Below are 23,132 nucleotides of genomic sequence, written 5' to 3' on the forward strand. Positions count from 1 at the left end.
AGAGAAGAGAGGGAAACCATGTCTTTGTGAATAACAGGTTCAATTAAGGTGGTGGATGTCAGGAGTGCTACATGAAGAAGTTGAGAATTTAGGGTCAGGACCAGGAATGCGTGGGGACACAACAAAGTACATGTCATTAGGAGGTGAGACACAAACTAATGTAAAGGTAAGTGTGTAAGTAGTACATGAATATCTGTATGATGTGTATGTATACATAATACATGCTGTAAGGAACACGGAGATAAACCTATACTCCACTAATTAATCACAAATACTGGGTCTCTATTAATATTTATTAACCTACTACATTCCTAGTAATGTGTCTCTGTCCATTTCCAAGTTAGCTAATTTCAAAATGACCGTAGATAAAAAGAAACCTTGGAAAATAATAGGGCTCCTTAATGTAAGCTACTAAGGACAATCTTATTGTAAATCATATGCTTGCTTATATATAGACAAACTAAGTACAATAATGAGCTTTTTGCAGAAGGCAGAGAAGAATTTGACTAGTATGGAATAGATAAAAAGGGTCTGGGTCCTTCTTTCTTTTCCCCTCCCCCAAAGAAGAATCGGGGGGCATTAATTATAAGTCAGTTGCCCAATCTCTTGCCTCGTGGGGGCTCATGTTGATATAACTCCAGGGCACAGGTTGTGTGAATTTTTGCAGGTCAGTGTTTCCCAAATGCCATGAAGCTGTCAACTATCTTACATGTTGGGTTTTGTTGACCATGTTCATTTCACTTTGCACAACACAAAATACAGAAGAGCTCAAATGTGCTCCTCTGAAGGTCTCAACTTATTATAACTGAAACAAAAAACTGAAATGATGGAAAGCCATTGTAACACTGAGTCAGAAAACTTTCCCTAAAGCCTGTGACCTTCCTGAGAATCGAACTTTAATGACACTGAAATCTTGTATCATTGCATCACAAAACTTAAAAGGTTGATTTTCACATATTTTTACCAACAGCATTAAACTGGCGCACTGGCAAGCAAGATAAAATGTTCCATTCGAGGTCGAAAGTTTGAGAGACCTTTCCTGTCTAATTACTGAAAAATCCAGGGGGAAAAAGTTCCAATTGCTGGTGAAGCTCCCAACTTTGCAGCTAATGAGCTTTGGGGGAAATTGTCCTGGCTTAAGTGCATGTGGGGCTGGCCAACTGGATTTTTAATTTAATTAGTTTCATAAGATGAGAAAACTTCTGGAGCATTGTCAGGTCACCAGTTGCCACTCACCATCACCAAGGACTACATTTATGGCCACCTTTGCCCTACTTCTCAAATCCTTCCATTCTTAGGCAAAAAATGGAAGCAAAAGCAGGGACTCAAACATTCTTGTACACCCACGTTCGTAACAGCTTTGGAGGCAACCCAAGTGTCCATTGATAGATGACAGATAAACGAAATGTGATCTATATGTACAATGGAAAACCAGCCTTGAAAAGGAAAAAAATCCTGACACATGCTACAGCATGGGTGAACCTTAAAGATATTATGCTAAGTGAAATATTCCAGACACAAAAGGACCATTATTGCATGATTTCACTTGCATGCCACCCCTTGAGTCATCAAGTTCAAGGAGACACAAAGTACAATGGTGGTTGCCAGGCCCAGGGGAGGGAACAGGAAGTTATTGTTTAATATGTATAGAGTTTCTGTTTAGACTGATCAAAAATTTCTGGAAATGGAGAGTGGTGATGGTTGTACACCATTGTGAATGTACTTACGCTATTGAATTGTACACTTACAGATGGCTAAAACTGCAAACTTTACACACAATAAATTTAATCACAATAAAAATAGAAGGAAAATTCTGAGAATCTGTGAGCAGAATCCAGCAGTATATTTAAATGTCAAAATTCAAACATAATCACCTTTCCAGAGGGATACTAATATCTCTCCTTTCAATGGCAGAGGGTACCTCTGAGAAACTTGTATTATGTGCAGGTGACTCTTACCTCTCTGGGATGTTTGCTCTTATCCCTTAGTAAGCTGGAATTTCTCCCTTAGTTCCAGAATCTATTGCCATTTAGCCACAGAGAACTTACATGGGTTCCTACCTACCTTCTCTTCCCACTTCCAGACTCATCTACTACTGATACAAAAAGGGGGCTAAGAATTTCTCAGGTATCAGAGTTTCTAACTAGAGCCAGAACCAACTTTGTCTTTTGGTAACTGTAGCTAAAGTCCCAGATATGACTGGGAGTTTTAAAAGAATTTGCTCTTTACCATAAAAGGGAAGGTCCTTAGTAGGACCTTAAAGTCATCCCAGAACAACCTAAAATTTCCATCTTTTACAATTATGATATTGCCACCAAAGTGCTGTTTTAAAAAGGATTGTCAATGCACCCTAGAAAGCAATGCCACCAAAAGCCCTCCACATCAAGAAAGTTGGCCAAAGATGATAAATAACCATTCAATTGACAATAAAACATTGACACCAACATTGACCAGGCTTCAGAATCAGTCACCCACCCCACACTGGGCTTGACCATGAAGTATCATGTTCATGTACTTGGTTCCAAAATCACTCCATTTCCTCTTTTGGGACCATAACAAAGGGGTTGGCTTTGGCAAATGCCATCTAGATGAGAATGAAACCAGCAAGGCCCCTTTTACTAAAGTTTATAGTGGGTTGAGACCCAAGTCTCCAAACAGAAGGTTCTAGCCTGTCCACCTCTGATATATCTCCCTCCTTCCCTCACCTCAGATTGAAAAAAAAAGAAATATATATTTATATATATAACATACTATTATAGTATATATAGTATATATACTATATTATACTAAAAATATATATATATAATATATAATATATATATTTAATGTACTATTGTATTCTTACAAAGAAGTTACCTATCCTGAAAGAAGTAGGAATCTTCACAAGATAGCATTCCTCACACTCACAAATTCCCACCCAGACAGCATGGAAGATCAGAAGGCAAAGGTCACCGGTACAAATGTCGCCATACGTAATTATGGTTGTCCTGCATGGGGGTGGATGCCCCACCAAACACTGCATCGCTGTTAATTTAGAAAGGTTGGACTACAGCCCCAGCTATCGCCCTACTTCCTGCAACATCTCATGCATCTCCCTGTTACCCAGTGATGATCAGATGCTAATACTGCGCACAGCATAACTAGGGCTCTGGCTTACAGGACACCAACAATCAGAAAACCGCAAGTTCCCCTCCCATGGGGCACATGTTAGGGAAGGAGGGATGGGAGCATGATCAGGTAATATAGCTTTCCTGCCTCTCTCAGCCTCACACTTAGTTTAGATACAAAAGAGGAGAAAGGGGACTGTCTATGTAATGCCATTTACTGTCTTTTCAAGGCCATTTAAAAAGGGTAAGAGCGGGTGACTAGATGGCTCAAATCTGTTAAGCATCCAACTCTTGGTTTCAGCTCGGGTCATGGTCTCGTTTGTGGGTTCAAGCTCTGCATCGGGCTCTGCACTAATGGTGCAGATTCTGCTAGGGATTCTCTCTCTCCGACCACCCCCCCCCCCCCACTCTGCCCTCTCTCGCACGTACACTTTCTCTCTCAAAATAAATACACACAAACTTAAAAAAAAAAAAAAGAGGATGAGCATGTGTATGATGTTCAGGTCTCCTTCATACTTCAGTCTCTCTACGGACAGACCAGGCACACAGTCTGTCCTCAGCAAGGCAGGAGCCAGAAAACATGGAAGAACTTTTTATTTCCTATTTTTAAGAGCTTTGACACAGTTATGAAGGTTGACACAGTTATGAAGGAGAAATCAGAATCGAGGTAGACGTCCTTGAGTCTTCGTACGGGTTTTCCAACTTTTCAATTTATACCTGGGGGAGTACCATCACCTTCTCAGGGTTTTGGGAGCTCTTGCCACAATCTGGCCACGCATTTCAGCACTGCCTCAGCCTGATCACCAAATTCCCCTCCCTGTCCGCTCCATTATAAGATCTTCCTGCACAAGAACTCATTCCTCTGAATGTCCCGCACCATTCTACGGCTATCCATTCATTCATCATTGCACGTGGTTGCCAAGTGCCCACTACAGACTCAGGGTTGAGCTGGCATGGGGTACAGAGTACGAGACAATGGTCAAATTTGCTTTATCAAATGTAAACTCTAGCTTTGACTTTTGTGCAAAGTAGGATGACAGATGCCGAGATGAGGCTCCCAGCATCAAAAGCCTTTCGAGACATTTGTGCGGCAGCTGAACAGTGGTTGTCAAATAGGAGTATGGATCAGATTATCTGCCGGGCATGTTAAAACACACATTGCTGAGTCCCATCCCAGAGATTCCAGTTCAATAAGCCTGAGAATTTGCATCTGTAACATCTTCCAGCCGAGGCTGATGTGGCTGATTCAGGGACCACATTTTAAGAATCATTGCTTTAAACCATCAGAAAAAAATTTCAAAGTCACTCTTTTGAAGACATTCTGTCTTCTTTGAAGATGGGTGTAAAAACATTTTAAACTGTTTTGGGGATGTGCTATATGGACAAAATTCCTTTAAAACATCTATAAATTTTGAAGGCTTCCAAAAGGGAGAAAACTGGTCAGAACTCTATCTTGAAATATTATTCAAAATAATTTTCATACTCTAGTTAAATGCACCTGAAAATGCCAGCAACATGTTTGCTGTTTTTAACTAAGTTGGTGAATCCTCTCCATAGAAAGGAATCCCAAGAATTTAGATATACCACTACTGCTAATAAAACTAATAAAGCCCCCACTTCCAATATGCAAGCTTAGATTTCTGAAGACGTGCTTCAACTAGGACTTGTAACCATGTGGCTGAGAAGACTTGTTTCTAGACAAAGTAATCCAAAAGTCCCACAAATGGAACACAGGAGCTTATCAATAAACTATTTCCTTTACTGTTGTAACGAAGCAGCATTAAAGACTAGTTGCCCACAAAGCTTCTAAAATCAATGGAACCAAAGATAAGGCTTCTGACCATTTCCCCCAGATGTGTCTAAGAGAGAGGAAAGGCAAACCAACTCCCTTGGTTCAAGCTCCACCTCCCTGCAAGAAACATCTGGCACTAATTTGGCTTCCCTGTGTGCTCTGGGCTGACTGACCTTCCTAAGAATGCAGGTCTGCTTGACACGTTCTCTTGACACGTTCTCTCCGGAAGCAGCCACAATTGTCATTTTACATTGCCATTCCACATTTTGTTTCAAATGCTATTTCAACTACACAGGGTGATTGGATTTTTAAAGCCTTGTTTCTTTTTCCTTCCTTCCTCCTTCCCTCCCTCCTTCCCTTCCTTCCTTCCATTTATTCTATTGAAAAATCAAACCATTGAGAAGCAGGCAAGGTAACAACTCTCAGCATTCCCTAACTTCATCTGATGCTTCACTGAAGGCAACTCCTAAAAGACTCTGAGCAGACTTTATCAAATCATGTCTCACATTCCTGACTATAGTCGTCAGTTTTCTCTCAGCCTCTTGTCCATGATCTCCTTGAGGGCAGAAAGTGTGTCTTTGTCTCCACCTTTCATACATACATTCATTCATTCATTCTATAAACACTTATTTGGGTAACTACTGCATACCAAGCTTTGTGCTAGGCCTGAATATACAGCAGAGAACCAAAGACGACCCTTGCCCTCATGAACCTTACAACCTAGAGGAAAGAAAGACACTCCACCAATGGTCACACTACAGAGTAAAAACTGTACATGGCAAAGAGGACTCTGAAAAGAAGGAATGGAGAGCTTTGTCAACTGTGGGGTCCAAGGAGGCTTCCCCAGGGAAGAAGGATAAGAAGGAGTTAACTAGAAGAAGACAAGCATTTTACACACAGAAAACAGCACATCCAAAGCTTCTTAACCATTGTCCCACTAACATTTCCTGAGTGGATGGAGGGACCAAGGTGCTGTTATGCACTCACTGTGACAGGGCAGAGTGAGGGCAGGGTTAAACACTGACTGAGTTGAACTGAATGAGGACCCGTTATTCTCAAGCAGGAAGAGGTATCTCTTTTCTGAAGATAGAGAAACTGAGTCACAGGGAATTTAAATGTCTTCTGCAAGAGGCAGAGCTGGGTCTCAAATCCAGGCTTGACTCTCTACCTTTGTTCTTTTAATCCATGATACCAAAGCAAGTTTCTGAATTTCAGGTTATGAGGCTGTCAGCAACTGCCAAACCTTCCCCTGGTGGAACTTTGTGGGGTTCCATCAGCTTTCTTGGAGTTCCTTGGTGAAGAAGCATCAAGGCTAGAAGGTTTTCTTGGATAGCTTTGATGGCAGAACCCCCGCCCCCCCCACCCCCTGCCGCCAACCGGGACACAAAAGGTAAGCACTAATCCCACTTGTCCCCCAAACCATAAGCAACCCTCTCTCCCATCCCCAAGGAAACTGTATGTTTACTGCTTTATGTATACATTATTGGCATATTTTCCAGTCTTATCCCCCATAATGGAAAATTCTTTTATGAAGTCTAAATTTAACAGTGAGAATCATTAGAGATTACTTCCTTTGAATTTTGCATTAACCTTCTTTCTTGGCCCTTTTAAAATGCACAAGGGATAACAAAAAAAAATCCATATGAAGTTGTTAATGATTTAATATAGTGATGTTGACAACACAGTGTACCTGTGATCCATTGGGGCTATTTGTCAAAAATTCTGTTTTTGTTAAACATTTGTTTAAAATTCTCTAAATATTCTTATTCCAAAGGCTTAAGAGATGACTCAGAAATCTGCATTTTCAACAAGCACACTGTACCCCCTTCCCTGTAAATTCTGACACATTCTGAGAAAGGCCCATTTAATACATCAGTTCCTTTGTGAAAAGGAGAACTTAAGAATTTTTAAAACCCAGATCACCTTGGGGCGCCTGGGTGGCGCAGTCGGTTAAGCGTCCGACTTCAGCCAGGTCACGATCTCACGGTCCGTGAGTTCGAGCCCCGCATCAGGCTCTGGGCTGATGGCTCAGAGCCTGGAGCCTGTTTCCGATTCTGTGTCTCCCTCTCTCTCTGCCCCTCCCCCGTTCATGCTCTGTCTCTCTCTGTCCCAAAAATAAATAAACGTTGAAAAAAAAAAATTTAAAAAAAAAAAAAAACCCAGATCACCAAGTTATACCCCAGAGCAATGACACCAGCATCTCTGGGAGGTAGGACAAGGCATTAGTATTTTTCTGATATATTATAAAATAAAGTTCCTCAGGTAATTCCAACGTGCAGCCTGGGTAAAATCACTCATTACATGTATATGAGAACTGCAGTAACCTCAACAGTGGTTTGGAAGGATCTTAAGATATTGGGGAAGAATATGCACCAGTCAGGAGGCTGGGTAAATGGAAGCCCAACACAGAGAGTCAGGGTTCTGCGCTGGCAAAGGGAGAAACTACCCAGTTCTCCAAAATCTCCACTTGAATGACCTTGGAAGAGTGGTCCTCAGTTAACCCAGTTGCTGAGGACCCCCACTTCTCTTGCACACACCCACAACCTTCCTGGACACCAAGGCTGACGGGGAGGCTGCTGCATGCCAGACCTCTAGGGACACAGATGGCATGCGGGGGCTGTGCCTGAGCCAGAGGCCCTCACTGATGGGAACATTTGCTGCTGCCTGCATTTCAGTAGCCCAAGTGCTTTGGCAGTGGCTTCCTGCAAGCACAGCCACCTCACCCCTGCTCCTTGGCACCTCTGGGTCCAGGTGCAGCATTGGGCCCTCATGCGAGGGAAGGGGTAGACAGCTGCTTCCTGCCAGTGGCAATGCAGGCCTCCGTCCCAGCTAAAGAAACAGGCAAGAGCAGAACAGCAGGAGTAGGATCTGGTTCAAAGATCCTGCAACTCCAACCAAATCCACATCTTTTTTAGCAAAATGGGGGCCACGTGCAATGTATAAGCTCCCACAAACCTCTGTCTCCTGGCACTCCGTCTGCAAAACCTATGTTACAACAGCACCCATTGGTCCCTGGGAAATGGAATGAAGATGTGAGGGCCCAGGGGTCCATGGAGAACTGGCGATCAGGACGATGGCTCAGTATCCACCAAAAACATAATAGGTACTTCCCTTTGACTGAGCACCCGATCCAGTGGCCTGAGGGTGAACTTCAGGCCAGTGGCATCCAATAGAAATGACTACATTTGCTGTTTTTTTTACATGAAATTTATTGTCAAATTGGTTTTCATATATTTGTCATTTTAAATTGCCTAGTAGCCATATATTAAAAAAATTAAAAAGTCTGTGATATTTATGCTTAATATATTTCACATTTAACCCCACAGGGGCAAAATACTTTTATGTCAACAACGCAGTCAAGGTTGAATGTTATTAAGGGGCTTCTAGAAACAGCCTGTGCACCCACCACACCTACTACAATACAACAGTGTCTTATGTGATGCAATGGTTGTGGCATTCGGTGAAAATTAGTCCTAGTGAAACAACATAGCTGTGTTTAACAGAAAAATAGTTCAGATTGCTTCCGTTTTGAGGTTCACATTGAAATGAACCAAAACTGAATAAAATTGGAAAACTTAGTTCTTCAGTCACACTAGCCACACTTCAAGTGCTCGACAGACACAGGCTACTGGCTACTGTACCGGATAGCACAGAGAGAACATTCTCATCTTTGTACAGAGAGTTCTTCTGGGCAGTATTGCTCTAGGGCCCTTAACCAACTGAAAAGGTCCCACCTCTCTTTCTACCAATCCAGGATGAGGACACTTTGAAATGTTCTCAGTGATGTGGGTGGCCCCTCCTCTTATGGAAAGGAAGCACAGTGGTTAAGGGCTAGACTGTGTACCCAGACACTTATCAACCATGTGACCTTGAGTAGACCACTCTCTATAGCTTGGTCCCCACATCTGTCAGAGGAGGTAACAAGAGTGGCTACTTCAAAGAGTTCTAAAGATTAAATAAATTAATATTTGTAAAGCACTCAAGACAGTGTCTTGTACGTGGTAAGTGCTCTATAAATAAATGTTAAATAAGTAAATTTCCAGCAGGATGCCTGCCGATTGGCACTTAGCACACTGATATCTCTTATTCCAGAATGATCTTACTGAAAGATGAATATACATACATACATATATATACATATATATATATATACACATATATATATACGTATATATATATATATATGTATATATATATATATGTATATATATCACTTGCCTGCCAATGGCTACCAACTTTCTGACTGCCAGAGTCATTCACAGATACACTTGAGAAATATTCACTGAGTCCTTACCTTGCAGAGAACTGCAACCCCAGACCTTAGGGAAAAAGGAGCTCAGATACTCTGAAATGTTCTGCAATGTCTATCCTTTTCCCATCCTCCAAATCATATTTCCTGGTTCTTCAAGGCAAGGATAGAATTCGCACCCCATTCGCAAGCTCCCTTTCCTTCTTCAGGCCTGATCTCAGGCCAGCTCCTCATAGAAGCCTTCCCTGACTATCCTTATTGAAGCTGCGTCGGGTGTGCAAGTGAGCGTGCGTGTGTGCACACAGGTGCACACAGCGCTGGCCTGTCCCCTAGCACAACCTCATTTCCTTCATTGGCTTATCATTCCTTGGAATCACTTTGCTTATTTCCTGTTACTTGTTTATTGCTTGTCCAACCTCAAGATAAGATAAACTGTATGGACAGAGGCCTGGTCTGTTTTGTGTTTGCTATAACCCCAACACCTAGGTCGGTGGCTGGAACATAGCAAATGCTTTACATGGAATTGCTGAATGAATGAACAAACGAGTAAATGCCCTCCTTAATGTATATATTCCCCACTTCTCTCTGCTTGGTATTCCAAAGCACATTTCATTTTTCATATTTTGAGGACACTCCATTCCATAGTACTTGATACATATGGTTAACTATTTTTGTGTATATGTCTTGTCTCCTCAACTAGACTACTAACCCCTGGAGGTTATGTCCTGAATGTTACGTTCCCCTTCTTAATGCCCAGCATGAGGCACATCCTCAGTGAATACTTGTTGATGAATTAATGGGAAGTATAAAGCAGAGTCCCTAAATTAGTTTACTTGGTCACACATAGTGGACTATTTCTACAAATAATAATTTCTAAAATGAAGTAAATACATACATATACGTGCATCTATATGTGTGCCATATTTCTCCTTCTAATTAAATGAAGCTATTTTTGTAACTATTTTCCAGTCTAGGAGTAAAATTGTAAAAAACAACGCTAAATGTTAGATCATTAAGTTGGTTGTCTTTAATTATATGGCAGTGTTTCAAAAAAGCTTTGAGTCATCTTTAAGATTCTTTGCCAGGGGTACAGCATGCTACATTTAAAATGGCACTTATCTTAGTAAACACATTACTATTGCAAATGATTTGTTCCAATAAAGCAATTCCTTGGCAAAGAGCTGCCATTTCTTCTAAACCCCCTACCAAGAAGAGATACATGAAAACATTATAAGCGCCAGAGACGAGAAAAGCTTGGAAAGTTCCCTTTATCAGAAGTCACCAAGATATACCCCCTAAGGCAGAAGAAGCATTAAATTTGTCTTCTCTCTTCTCCAATTTACATCCTATGGCACTTACTTTTTGTAAATATTTTCTATAAGATAGCTGTAAGTAAGCCCTCAAAACTCATAATAAAGTAAGCTATGGGCATCAGTATACATCCATATTTTCTTTCTCTCTTTTGTCCTCTTCCTCCGCCTCCTTCCCATTCTTTTTCTCTACCTGTCTTTCTAAAACAAAAATTAGCAGGTTGGTCACATGCAAACATAAATTCAATTTCTACAGAAAGCTGAGTTCTTGAGCGATTAAGCATATAGACCAATCATTTGAAGTGGGAAAAAAAATCTTATAAAGGCAAAAATTATTTTCTGATGTACTTATTACATGAAGGGTCTATTATGATAAGCTATTATCCTTGCAAGATAAATTGAATTCACATTTATGCAACTCATCTATTCCTAGAGAAATGCAGATAAAAATTTTATAGCAACCTGAAAAGGTTTGTGAAATGGATATAAAAAAGATCAATACCGTAAGAGTTTAATATCAAATTGAGACAATAGAAAAGATGGCCTAAACCAAGGACTCAATTTCCAATTCTTTTTTTTTTTTTTGCAAAAAGAAAAGTACTGTTAATCAAGTAAGCAGAGGAGAGAATGGCCATTCAGGCCGGGGCTGTCGGGAAGGAGATGATTGAAGTATAATTAAGCTGTGAAGGAATAATGGGTAGAATATGGAGGGTGGAAAACAGTCCACTTATAATTTATTTTGTTCACACATGTTTACTGATCTCCTACTATAAGCTGGGCGACATTCCCAGCACAAGGGAAATTGCAGAGAACAAGGCACAAAGAGCCTTTGTGCAGTTGATGTCCTGGTGGGGAGAACACCCTTCCTAGACATTAGTTATGACAAGACATGTACAATCTGGTGCTTACATGTACGTACAGGAAAGGGAGGGGTTTACTTTCTCTTTTCTGTTGCCTTTCACTTGAGTCTTGAGGGTCTTGCCTTATGCTGAAATCTAGAATTTCTCCGGGCTTTGTGAGATCTTTGTTGCAAACAAAAAGCCTCCTCTCTCAGGGTCTATCTTTTCCTTGCTCCTTCCCTCTCGCCATTATTAACCATAGGATGCAGTTAATGACCATGACAAATCATAAAAGATTTCTCCTAACTCCTTCAAGTGTGACTATCCTGATTATAGCCTGCAGGTACAGCCCTCCGTGAACCACATGCTATTTATAGGCTGAAAACCCAGGCAGAATTTGTGTCACTCGTGACGAAAATGCAAGCTTCTCCCAGGACCCAGGAACCTTCTCCTCTCCGCAAAACCCCACAGCCAGTGAGGATGCCCGCACAGTTCCTCCCAGAGATGCGTTCAATCAGGATCCCCTCCCCCACTCCCAATCAAGGAACCTGCACAATTACTGAGCTAATCATTTAAATGATGCTACTGAGAAACAAAGCCATTTTCCTTGTTAAAAATGTGTTTGCTGTCCTATCCATTTATCTCTTTCCTTGGCAGTGCTCTGTATTAATTTATTGCCCAATAAAGCACAGACACTAGCAGACTTGCTGAGCCATGCCCAGCGGAAGGCCCACAATTTCATCCTAGCAAAGGCAGCCTGTGAGCCAAAAACACAAACACAAGCATACCAGGCATCACAAACCTTGGCTGGCTAATCCTGGTTTCATTTGCTGTCCCAGAGATACAAAAGAAAGGACTGTATACAGCTTTGGGGAGAATGCAGGTGATTAATAATTACTGATTATCAGAGGAAATGGAGCTAAGTTTGGTCTATTAACCAACTGACCTAGGGTTTCTTTTCTACTGGATGGTAAACCTCACTGCTACAAGCAAGCTCATGGGGAGCTTTGTAGGGAGAGAAGCTGAGACAAGAAGTGATAGAGATAGAGATGGAAGTGGACTTGGCTTTTGCCACAGTGTCCACCGTCCCAGGAAACTGTCTCCCTCTAGATGAAAGGGTGATGTTTGTTGCTTTCTCTGCAGTTCACGCCCAGTGTTGTTGTTGTTTTTTTAACATTTATTAATTTTTGAGAGAGAGAGCACAGAAATAGGGAAGGGGCAGAGACAGGAAGACAGCGGATCCAAAGCAGGCTCAGCATTGTGAGCACAAAGCCCAATGTGGGGCTCGAACCCACGAACTGCGAGATCATGCCCTGAGCCGAAATCAAGAGTTGGCTGCTTAACCTACTGAGCTACCCAGGTGCCCCGACACCCAGTGATTAACCCTAAGGTCCCTGTTCAGATATGTGCTTCAGTGAAAAACCTTGGCAATGATTATCAGGTGTACAGAAGGGTTTATCATCTGAGAATCTCCTTCATGGGTGGTTAACGGATGGTCATGGATGGTCAACTACGTAGACAGTGGGTTCTTCCTATTTGGAAGGGTTTGACCTCAGAGAGCCTTTACCAATGGAAAGTTCATAAACAGATGTTTGAGAATGGCTCCAGGCATCAGGATTCCCTTCTTGACTTTTGGACTAGCTCCAGTTTAGCAGGAGGTTCAAAGGTTCAAAGGGGAATGAACCCAGGAATCTGGGCCCTTGCTCAGACAGTGAGCTCTGATAGTACCTAATAGTGAAGGTATTAAAGCCAAGAGAACTGAACACCAAGGATGGTTCCAAGAATTCCAAAAAGTCATTGAATGTTACTCTGGGAAGGAATCATCAAGGACATCTAGCACTGGGCTTGCATTTAGGGACCCAGAGAGGAAATCACTTGTCCAAGGCCCGACTATAAGCAGAGGCAAAGGCAAAATATGGAGACTGGACGACAAGGAGGGAAGGAAAAGCCCAAGGGCTTGCCTTCAACTTGTCATAGTCCCAGTGGCTGTTCCCTCAAAGAGGGCACAGCTGGCCAAGCTACTCACAAGCCCAAGACTTATAAAACCACAACAAAATCCCTGAAGCGGATGGACATCAGCCACTCCTGCAGGAAGTTCTCAGCAGGCTATACTGCTGACAGCCATCATCACTCGGCAGAAGGGCAAGAAGGAGGTGAGAGGAATGGGCAACATTGCCCCCAGGAGAAAGAGAATGGCGCCCACAAACGTCCCACCCATTCACACAATCCCCTTTCTCCCACGTGTCTTACCAAAAGTTATGCCACCTCCCATGTCCCCTCCAAGGGTCCCCTTGGTGAAAGCTGAGAATGCACCGTGGAAAAACCACTGATTTTGCAGGAAAAGGCCCTCAGTTCTGCACAGAAAGTGGGGAAAGTGCCCATGGGAGTCCTTACCATCCCTGCCACGTGCTACCCCTTCCACCCCTGCGCCTCCTCAAATGGTGCCCCTCCATGCTCCATCCTCACTCTTCTCCACAGTCACAAATCCTGCCAGCTTGTCCCAGCCACTCCTGTCCCTACAGGCAACATGTGTATCATGGGTCTCATGGTTAACCGGGCTGCTGCTCAGAGTGGGCATAGCAGACATGCACAGAATTGGTGCCTGCTATGCACTCTGATTTAATTTGATAATCACCTCCATAATAAGACCCCTCAGTGGGCACCCTTTGTACACCTGCCATACCGGAAGCTCTCAGAGGCGCCTGGTGACATGCACAAACCCAGTCTGGCCCCAGACCTGCAAACTCAGACTCTTGATCCAGGTCAAGAATAACTGTCTGGGAGTGCCTCCCACAGCAACGGGTATATACAGCAGACATGAGGGAGAACTTGCCAACCTGGCACTGTCTACACTGGTCATGGAGAGGACTCTGGGCTTATACTCAGGGAACCTGATTTTAACCCGACCCGTCTGGTCCCATGAGACTTTAACCCTCTGGGCCTCAGTTTCTTCACCTCTGAAACATACGTCGCAGGCTTGTGGCTCGTGTGTGTGAAGTTCCCTGCACAGATCCAGGCTTAGTGGGTACTCAGTTCAAGATGTTTGAATTAGGAGTGAGGTCTATGCAGGATTCGGACAGGCTGATCCAGCAACTCACCTGAACCAAATCCAAAGCAGGCGGGAATCAAAAAGCTAGTGACTGGCCCTGGCTTGGGAGGATACTTATAACATAATAACTATATAATACCTTAATATAATATATATTATATAACAAATTACTAATATAATGTTAATAGCAGCGAACATGTATATGGTACACATTTTGTGCCAGGAACTATCCTAAATACTTCACTTACAATAACATATTTAATCTCCAAAAAAAAAAAAAATAGCTATTGTTATTATTATCCCCATTTTATAGCTGAGGAAACTGAGGCCCAGGGCTACTGGGTCATTTGCCCAACTTCCCACAGCAGTTAATGGCACAGAGCTGGGAATCTTCCAACTGCCACTCCTTCCTGAGATATCTGGTGGCTGCCCAGTTTATCCCTTCTTTTTGTTGTCTCTGCCCTGAGACCTACTGAGATCTTCTCAGCAAGCCATCCTTGACTTATAGAGATCCTTGCCTCACCCTGGAAAAATCCCTCCCTCATGCAGGGAAGGACAGGAGGGGTGAGGAGCTACTGGCACAGCCCATTCCATTGGCAGTGTTTTCGGGGCTGAGCTCCAGGCCAAATCCTGGCAAGAAGGAGCACCCCCCCCTGGACCTGTGCCCCTTGCAGTTCAGATTCTGGGGCCCCTCACAATAAAGAGGCCCACTAATGCAAGAGGCAGAGGCTACCCCCAGATAGTTTTTCCATGATGTGCCAGGGCCAGGATGGGGGGGCCTGTCCAGACACCGGACGCATTTTTCCAACTGCTGAATGACTGATGCTGCCTCGCCAGGGAGAGGAATTAGCTAAAAGGATCACATGGTCCTAATGCCAACCCATCAGAGAAGCTGGGACAGACCATAACAGAGATACCAGTGCCCAAGATCCACCTCTGAGAGCTCGCCTCCAGGGACAGGAAGTGTCTCCAAAATTGAGTGGCATTCCTCCTGGGACTCATTCTCTGGACTTTCTGGAATCACTAGAAGGGTCCTGATACTTTATCCATAGAACTGACTATGCCTTCTAAATGGACTCAGCAGGCCACTCTTCTCAAAACTCACATAGCACCAAACCATGTCCAAGGCACCATCATCTTCCACCAGATTATTACACCGTCATTCTAACTCGTCTCCTTGCTTCAACACTTGACCTGAAGCACCACGGGTCAAGGGGGGGGGGGGGGGGAGGTGCTGGTGTTCAAAGCTACCTGAAAAGTCTACAGGTATCCCCAGGGAAACGGACTCTTCAGATCTTTCAGTTTCTAATAGTTCATCCAAGGGGGAAAAGAATGCTAGAGATGTGTCCTTTCCAACCAATTAAAGGAATATACCCTTCCATTAATCAATGCCAGGGGCTGCCCATCCAGCTAGATCACACTGTGCTCACCCCCATCCTCAAGTCAGTCCTGCTGGTTATATGTATATAATCAACGTGCTCTGTTTAGATCTTTGTGACTATCTACGCAACTTAGTTCAAGTCTAGTCAATGCCATTTGCATTTAGGAAATTGGAAAGAATTTGCTCAGCACCTACAGTGACTCTGCCCACCTGCTAGGTGTTACAGAGGACAAAAGACAAACGCGAAAAAGGATTTTCTCTTTTAACAAAAACGTACGTCTTGTGGGGAGACAAAAGGAATACCCAACAAATAGACTGACAATCATATCAGATTGTTATGGCTAAATGGAGCTATCAGTAGGACAGATAATAAAAACCTTAGGAGTGGAGAAGCAGAAGATCCGTGTGGCTAGAATGGCTGGGGAAATAATGTATCAAAAGTAAGTGGAATGATAAATGTGTGAAGTGTAATTGAGTCCTAGCACTGCATCCCGAAAAGCAACAAATATTTAGTGCCCAGGACTGAAAAGCTGCTGCTGTTCCCCGCTCCTGCATTTGTCTCGAAATAACAAAGCAGTCTCCAAAACCCAGCCTCGTGTGAGTATTACAGAAACTTGTCATGACAGTGAAGACAAAAATAATTTTCCCTGCTATACTGGGTCACCCAAAGCAACTCAACAGTTGAAGCAAGGGATGGAGGATTTGGTGTAGAAGAAGTTAAGAATTGCATGTCTTATTTTGTAGAAGAATATTATCTCAGCTCAGGGGAGAAACAGAGGGATAGTGCAGTCATTAAAATGTCACAGCTAAAAGGAAAAATAAGTCTTCCAGCCACTATGTGCGTTCCCACGGCTAGTCAGTTTTGAGAAGAAAAGCTGAGGAGACACACAATGTATTACATTGTAAATGTTACCGAAATTCCTATATAAATGGCTTTTTTTCATAGGGTGAAAATATTCCTAAAGACCCCCCCCCTCATGATTAATAGGAATAGAGTCAATTCTAGATATACAGATCTCAGAAATGTTCCCATACTTTTTTTTTTTTTTTTTTTAATTTCTGGAAGCTCCAGCATTTTCTTTTCCACCACCTGCAACACTGGGTCACTGGAGCCGTGCCTGGCACAGCCAAAGATTTCCGTGAGGCTCTGACAAGACTAATTTTAAATTTATAGCAAGTTTTATAAGACAACGTGATGCTCTACTACATTTAGAATAATTATCCCATTAACTATTTACTTATACATTTTAAAGGAAAGGATAGAAACTGGGGTGGATATTTTAGGCTTTTTTTTTTATAACAGATATTTTCAGAGTAAATTGAAATATCCCAAAGCAGCCATTGAAAATGCTTAGTCTCATGGTGGGGGACCCAGCTGCTCCAGTGGAAACTAATGGTGGGAAGAGCGAAGAAATGGAAGACAAATCTACCCAGGACATCAAGATCCCAGCAGGAATACAAAGGGCAAAGCTGAACAAATTAATAACACCACTCAGAGTTAACTGGTACCTTTCATCAGGGAACTGGTACCTTTCATCAGGGAACCTCAACGCAGTTTACAAATAACACTTATTTCTCATCTCAATGGCAAGCCCAAAGGTCACACAGAAAGTGTGTAATGATTTGAAGAATAACATCCAGACCTTATTCCCCCAGTTTCTGGTCTAACAGGCTCTTCCCTTCAAGCCCCCCCCCCACCCCCACCGAGTGCATCTCACCTTTGCTATTTCAACCAACTACGGTGTCTGAAAATGTCCAGATTCTTGTTCCTCCAGTAGAGGACATCGCATATCAAAGACCCTTGAAAATCCTTCTCTCATATTGCAATTTCAACTGGAACAATAATACCTTATTCACTAATGTGCTAGAGACACCACTGATCACCAGCGTAGGGGTAAATGTGTGGTTTCATAGAAAAATTTGCACTGTCAGACTCAAGAATACTTCTTTGGGCTACCTGATTCTGACTGTATGGAAACAATTTCACCATTCTGTAAACTGTAGATATGTGATAGCAACGCAAATAATTGTCTATGGACACATAAACTCTGCCCTGTCCAAGGCAGGTTCGACTGAGTTCCCCCTCCCCTTGTGGAGCAAACAGCTCTGCTTCCATTGGCACATTTCTTCTACGATTCCTAGTCTATAGATGTGTGCTCTTTCCAAATGATCCCCTCATTGATTAAGGAAAATAAAATCTTTACCACATGGTCATTCTGATATCTGATATTCATGATTCTACCCTTTTCATGAAATTTGATTTTTAACACCAGTTCAACCTCAGAAACGCTCTACCCCAAAGACAGAAACACAGATGGGAACAGCAAGAGATGCTAGAACTCAGAAGAGACCTGATGGAGAAAACAGAAAATGTGAAAATTGCCCTTGCTCATGGTAGAGCTGTAGATCTCTGAACACAAGGTAGAGAACAATTTTCTTATGGGCACAAATCCACACATTAGAAAACATCTGTAATTTGATCCTCTATCTTGTCAATACAGCTCTCTGACAAGTGCCATAGACAGGGCAGAATGCCAACCAAAAAGCTGCCAGAACCCCTGACGAAGTTTTGGGTTAGAAAAAGGCAACAGACTCAGTCCCTGTTGTTGTTCTGACATCTGGCATCAGGCTCCTCCCCCTCTACCAGCTCCAGCCCCACTGGCCTTTCCTCAGAGTGACACAGGTGTGCCTTCCTCCATCCCCCCACTAGACCTTTGCAAATGCTACTTCCTCTGTCTGGAACATTCTCACTGACCCTCCTCCATCTAAGCCTCTTCCAACGGACGACTCTCACGCATCCTTCGGAGTCAAGCCAAGTGTTGCTCCCAAAAGCCGTTCCTCACCTTCAATCTATTGGTGCTCACAGCAACACTTCTCATGTGTGTGTGTACATGGGCACATGTATCTGAGTCCTGTAAGTTCAGTTTACAGATTGCAGGATTCTATTGATTAAACGATGCCCAGGGAATCCGTGGAAGACAGACGTCTTCTATGGAATAGGTTTGCATCCATTCTGCCCTCTGGCAGCATGACAATCGCCTGTGTGGCCCGGCCTCAGCAGACAGCTAGATGGCCTGATGAGAAACACAAGTGGCTGCGTGGCTCAGGCCCCCGAGGCCAAATATATTCCCACCTCTGGCAGGATGAGCTTCCCTACTTTTGGAGTCAGACCAGGAAGGGCCAAAGATCCTTTGTGGAAGCACATCGTGGTGGAAAATATAGGCCTTGGAGCCAAACAGGCTTAGGTTCCCCCACCAGCCCTTTCCCTATATGTTGGTGCCTCAGTTTCCTGGTCTGTGGTGATGGAGGAACGCAAGGAGGAGACAATGGGTGTGTATACGTGTGACACGGCACAGTGCCTGCAGCACAGCGAATAGTCAATAAATGTCCGTTTTCTTTCTTCACCTGCAACTTCTTTGTCTGTCAATCATTTCTATAAGACTCTATTTCCTCTTCTCCGAGTGTCCAGGCTGTCTAAATAGAACTTAATGCCACCTGTTTCATTTCCAGATCAGCCAGTGCACTGCAGCCTGGAAGTCCTGCTGCCGGTAAAGAAACCCCGGCGGCCCCACCCCTACCCCCCCCACCCCAGCTGGCTCGGAGGGCGCTTATCAGGAAAGTGATGTGTGCATGTGCACACTGACAGCGCCAGGGGAGCCGGCAGACCTCTCTATCAGGTTCCTGATAGATTCCACCAATGCCAGGAAGTCTCTGATCCCTTCACGCACTTGTCGTGTGGGGTCAGAATCGGAGGCCACGTCAGTGAGAATTCAAGAAGGGTGGTGGAGTGCCGGGTTTCTCGGCATCGAGGGCAGAGTTGCAGAACATGGAGGTGTGCGAACGCTTCCGTCCGCGTGGGTCTGCCACAAATACTTCACCGAGTGCTCCGGTGCCGGGCACAGAGGCGGACGCTGAGGATATAACTGTAGCAAATGTTGCAGGTGGCAGCTGCTTTCAGGGAACGTCACAATTTATCAAGGAGGCAGACACTCGTCCCACAGTCAGTCACCCCCAGCGAACGAGGAAACTGAAACTGAAAGAAGAGCGTGGAAGGACGGAACGGGACTCCGGGAGAGCTGCGGGCAGAGGTACAGGGTGAGGGGAAGCTTCCGGAGGAAGTAGCACGTGAGTGGACATCTGAAGGGCAAGTAGATACCATCGGGTGAAAGACGTGCAATGCCGGGGAAGGGAGACCGGAGGAGGAAGGAGTATCCCAGCAGAGGCCACAGCACATGCAAAGACGGTGACGAGAGAGACTCCAGACATCGGGGGATGAGACAGAACCTACAGGACTGGAGCCCAGACTTGGAGGCGGAGAGTGAAACGCGAGGCACAGTTTCTGACGGCTGTGGAGGGGTGGCTGCTTAGGGGGTGGGATCGGAAGGAGCAGGTACGCTGTGCTGGAGATGGCCCCCCAGTAAGCCACTACAACCAAAGTCCCTGGAACAAGATTCTCCAGGCCTCCTGCCTAACGGAACCAATGGCCACTGAACAGAGGTGGAGACAGAGCACGGCTCTATTTGTCTCATTTCTTAAAAGTGATACAGGCATAGTAAAATGTTAAAATTAGAGCAGAACCACCTCTCACCTGGCAGCGTTTTGTAATTCTCTTTCAAGGGAGACTGTGAAGCTGAACACAGTGCACTGAACGGCCCTGTTATTTCTCTGCAAATATATGTGATTGCCTTTTAAATAATTCTCAAATGAAGGGTATAACAGCTAGTGATAAACATTCATTCATTTCTCACAAGATCAGAGAATGGGACCGGCATTAACAAACTGCCTTTTCCTGTTTTCTCCTGAAACGGCACTACGTGTCTCATTTATCATGAGTTTCTGTAAGCACTAACAATTTGTAAAATGAGTTAATTGTGTTCTCGGAGGTTTAATAAAATCTACCAACTTAAGTAATATCCTGATGGTCTTGAAATTTACCCAGAAAACTTACAAACAAGGAGTAAATGCATTCAGCTGAGCTGAACGTCATACGTACTTACAGACGGCATCTATTATGCTACAGTGGTCGTGCTAAGAATACTACTGTTAGCGTCCTAGATGGACTCTAAATCAAGTCTAGTTGCAAACGGATCCCTCCTTTAATGTAAAAAACCTTCATATCAGTGTATAAATATTGGCATACAGCCAAATCCGCATTGCAAATCCAGAGGCTTTGGTGATCCAGATTGTGAGAGAAAGAATCACAAAATCTAATCATTAATGAGCCCAATAGGGATGTTAAGAACGTCCGTGGATCTTCAATGGCCATCAGCTTGAGGGAAGCAGAGGGTGGACAGCAAAACAGAGGTGACAATTACAGTGTCACATGGGGATTACACACAGGTCTCAACTGCCTACATTTAGGTTGGTGTCTTCTCTCTCTCTCTCTTTTTAAAAAATGTGTTCTGCTTTTTCCTCACTAGAATTTCAACTTGCCAACAGTTAGTAAACTGGAATGTGCACAGTTTTCTCTTATTCCATTTCCCTGGTCATTTGCCGGGGGACGTTATTAGGTGTGAAATGGAATGTGGCATAAGTGGGAAGTGCCAGTCTCTGGAGTCAGATTGCCTATGGTCAAATGCTGGTGCTGCCTCTTGCCAGTCCAGTGCCCTTGGAAATGCCAGCCACCACCCCTAAGTTTCCACATCTTTTAACAAAGGGATTATAAGAATACACGTTTTGTGAATCGTTTGGATGATTATATGAGGCGTACGAAAGGTACTTGCTTAGTCTCTAAAGGTTAGCAATCTGCGTTGCTCTGTTGGAAATGATGGCAGGATTTACAAAGTGAAGGAGGAACCCAGCCTTACTGCCTCCCCACAGTCAGAGCACTTACCATCCCCTACCCCAGGGTCTCCTAACTTGTCCTGTCCCCACAGACTACGTGTTTTAACTGGGTTCCACCTGCACAATTAATTATGTAGTGGTTTTTTTTTCCCTTTAAACTGCATCCTTCCAAATGGTTTTCTTAAATGGAACTTTATATTATCACCAGAAATGGAAAGCACGTCTCACTTGCCATAACTAGAAAGTAATCCTATACGGCAAAAAAGAAAACCCAGATAACGTAGATTCTACCTGGATACTGTTACTCCAGCAAAGACTCAGAGTCTGAGGCTTTAAGGCTGATTACCACAGTTCACAGAGGTGTTAAAGACATGGTAGAACCAAGCAGAGACTTTCTCCCTGTGGTACATGGAATATAAAAGGCAACATAACCCTCTCACCACATGAGTCTGTATCCTGTATCATCTGATGCTGGGTCAGCCCATCATCTAAAGTCCTGTTAATACCCATCTCTCACAATGTCATCTACAGTGACTTCTGTTGCAATTTGTGGGGGTTTATGGATAAACAGTGCTCCACGGCAGTGAAGAATACTTCCAATATCCCCTTGAAAGGAAGGTTCCCAATGAATTCTAGCCTATTCATTTCTAAAAGTGCAGAGTGATACATTAGAATTCATGGAATTTGTAGACCTGTGAATTCCCCTGGCATGCAACAACGTAATTAGCTCATCAGTAAGCCTTTGCAAATTTGACTGGAGATGGTGTGTGTGTGTGTGTGTGTGTGTGTGTGTGTGTACATATATGCATACGTGTCCACATATCTATATGCATAGGGGTGCTACTTAAACTTTATGCAGCTACAGTCAGACCCCCACTGTCCTGGGGTTAGGCTTCCAAGCTGATGGTTCATATCTTCCATCTCTGTCTGTTAATGCCTTTGACCCAAATATTATGTGAGTCCACCGGTGCATAGGGCTCTTAAAACACCTTAAGTGGAAAGCATTGCCTGTTGAGGATTAGAGTAGACATGTAATCACGTTTCATACTGAGCTACGGCCTTCATCCAATACAAATGCCACATTCACTTAGGACGGGTGTCTGCACGCCATAAACGGCAGCACCATTGTGGGTGGTTTCCTGAATCCCCCTGCTCAGCAAATCTGAACTCGTTCAGCCACAGACCCAGCTAACTCACACTTCAGGGTGTGTGCCACTCTAATAAGATGAATGGAAAAGCAAAGACGTACACATGGAGGGAGTCCCTTTAGATTGGGTACAATCAACCTGGGCTTCCTCGCACTTGAAAGAGTAGATGTATTGCACAGATAATTCAGAAGCACCCCACAAACAATCCTCGCCTTCAGGGAGCCTGTACCAGGAAAGTGCACACGACACACCCACACAGAGAGGCTCCGAACCAGTGCTGGCTCGTCCTCTCTTACCTGTCACATTGAGGTGAATGAACCATGACAGAGGATGTTGCCTAGTCCAGAAGCTCAATCAGCGACAGGAAATCCCAACTTAGGATCTTAAATTTGACCACAGGTCATTCCGACAGACAATGGGAGTCGTCTGATTTGTGGCCTGAGCAAAACCAAAAGCTTGAAACACCTGCACAT

General features: G+C 43.7%; 1 protein-coding gene across 8 annotated transcripts in view; it reads right to left on the bottom strand.

Moving 5' to 3' along the window:
- KCNMA1 (potassium calcium-activated channel subfamily M alpha 1) overlaps window positions 1-23,132 on the bottom strand; it is a 726,269-nt gene that overhangs the window by 367,560 nt on the left and 335,577 nt on the right. Inside the window, exon 1 of one of the 8 annotated variants that reach the window (XM_042909280.1) lies at window positions 18,571-19,266. The exons of the other annotated variants lie outside the window; for them this stretch is intronic. Coding sequence (XP_042765214.1) covers window positions 18,571-18,606 — 36 coding nt within the window. The 5' untranslated portion in view covers window positions 18,607-19,266. Of the gene's footprint in view, window positions 1-18,570; window positions 19,267-23,132 lie in introns of those variants that run through there. 8 annotated transcript variants of the gene reach the window in all.

Source organism: Panthera leo, chromosome D2 (assembly GCF_018350215.1).
Source record: "Panthera leo isolate Ple1 chromosome D2, P.leo_Ple1_pat1.1, whole genome shotgun sequence".
Lineage (NCBI taxonomy): Eukaryota > Metazoa > Chordata > Mammalia > Carnivora > Felidae > Panthera > Panthera leo.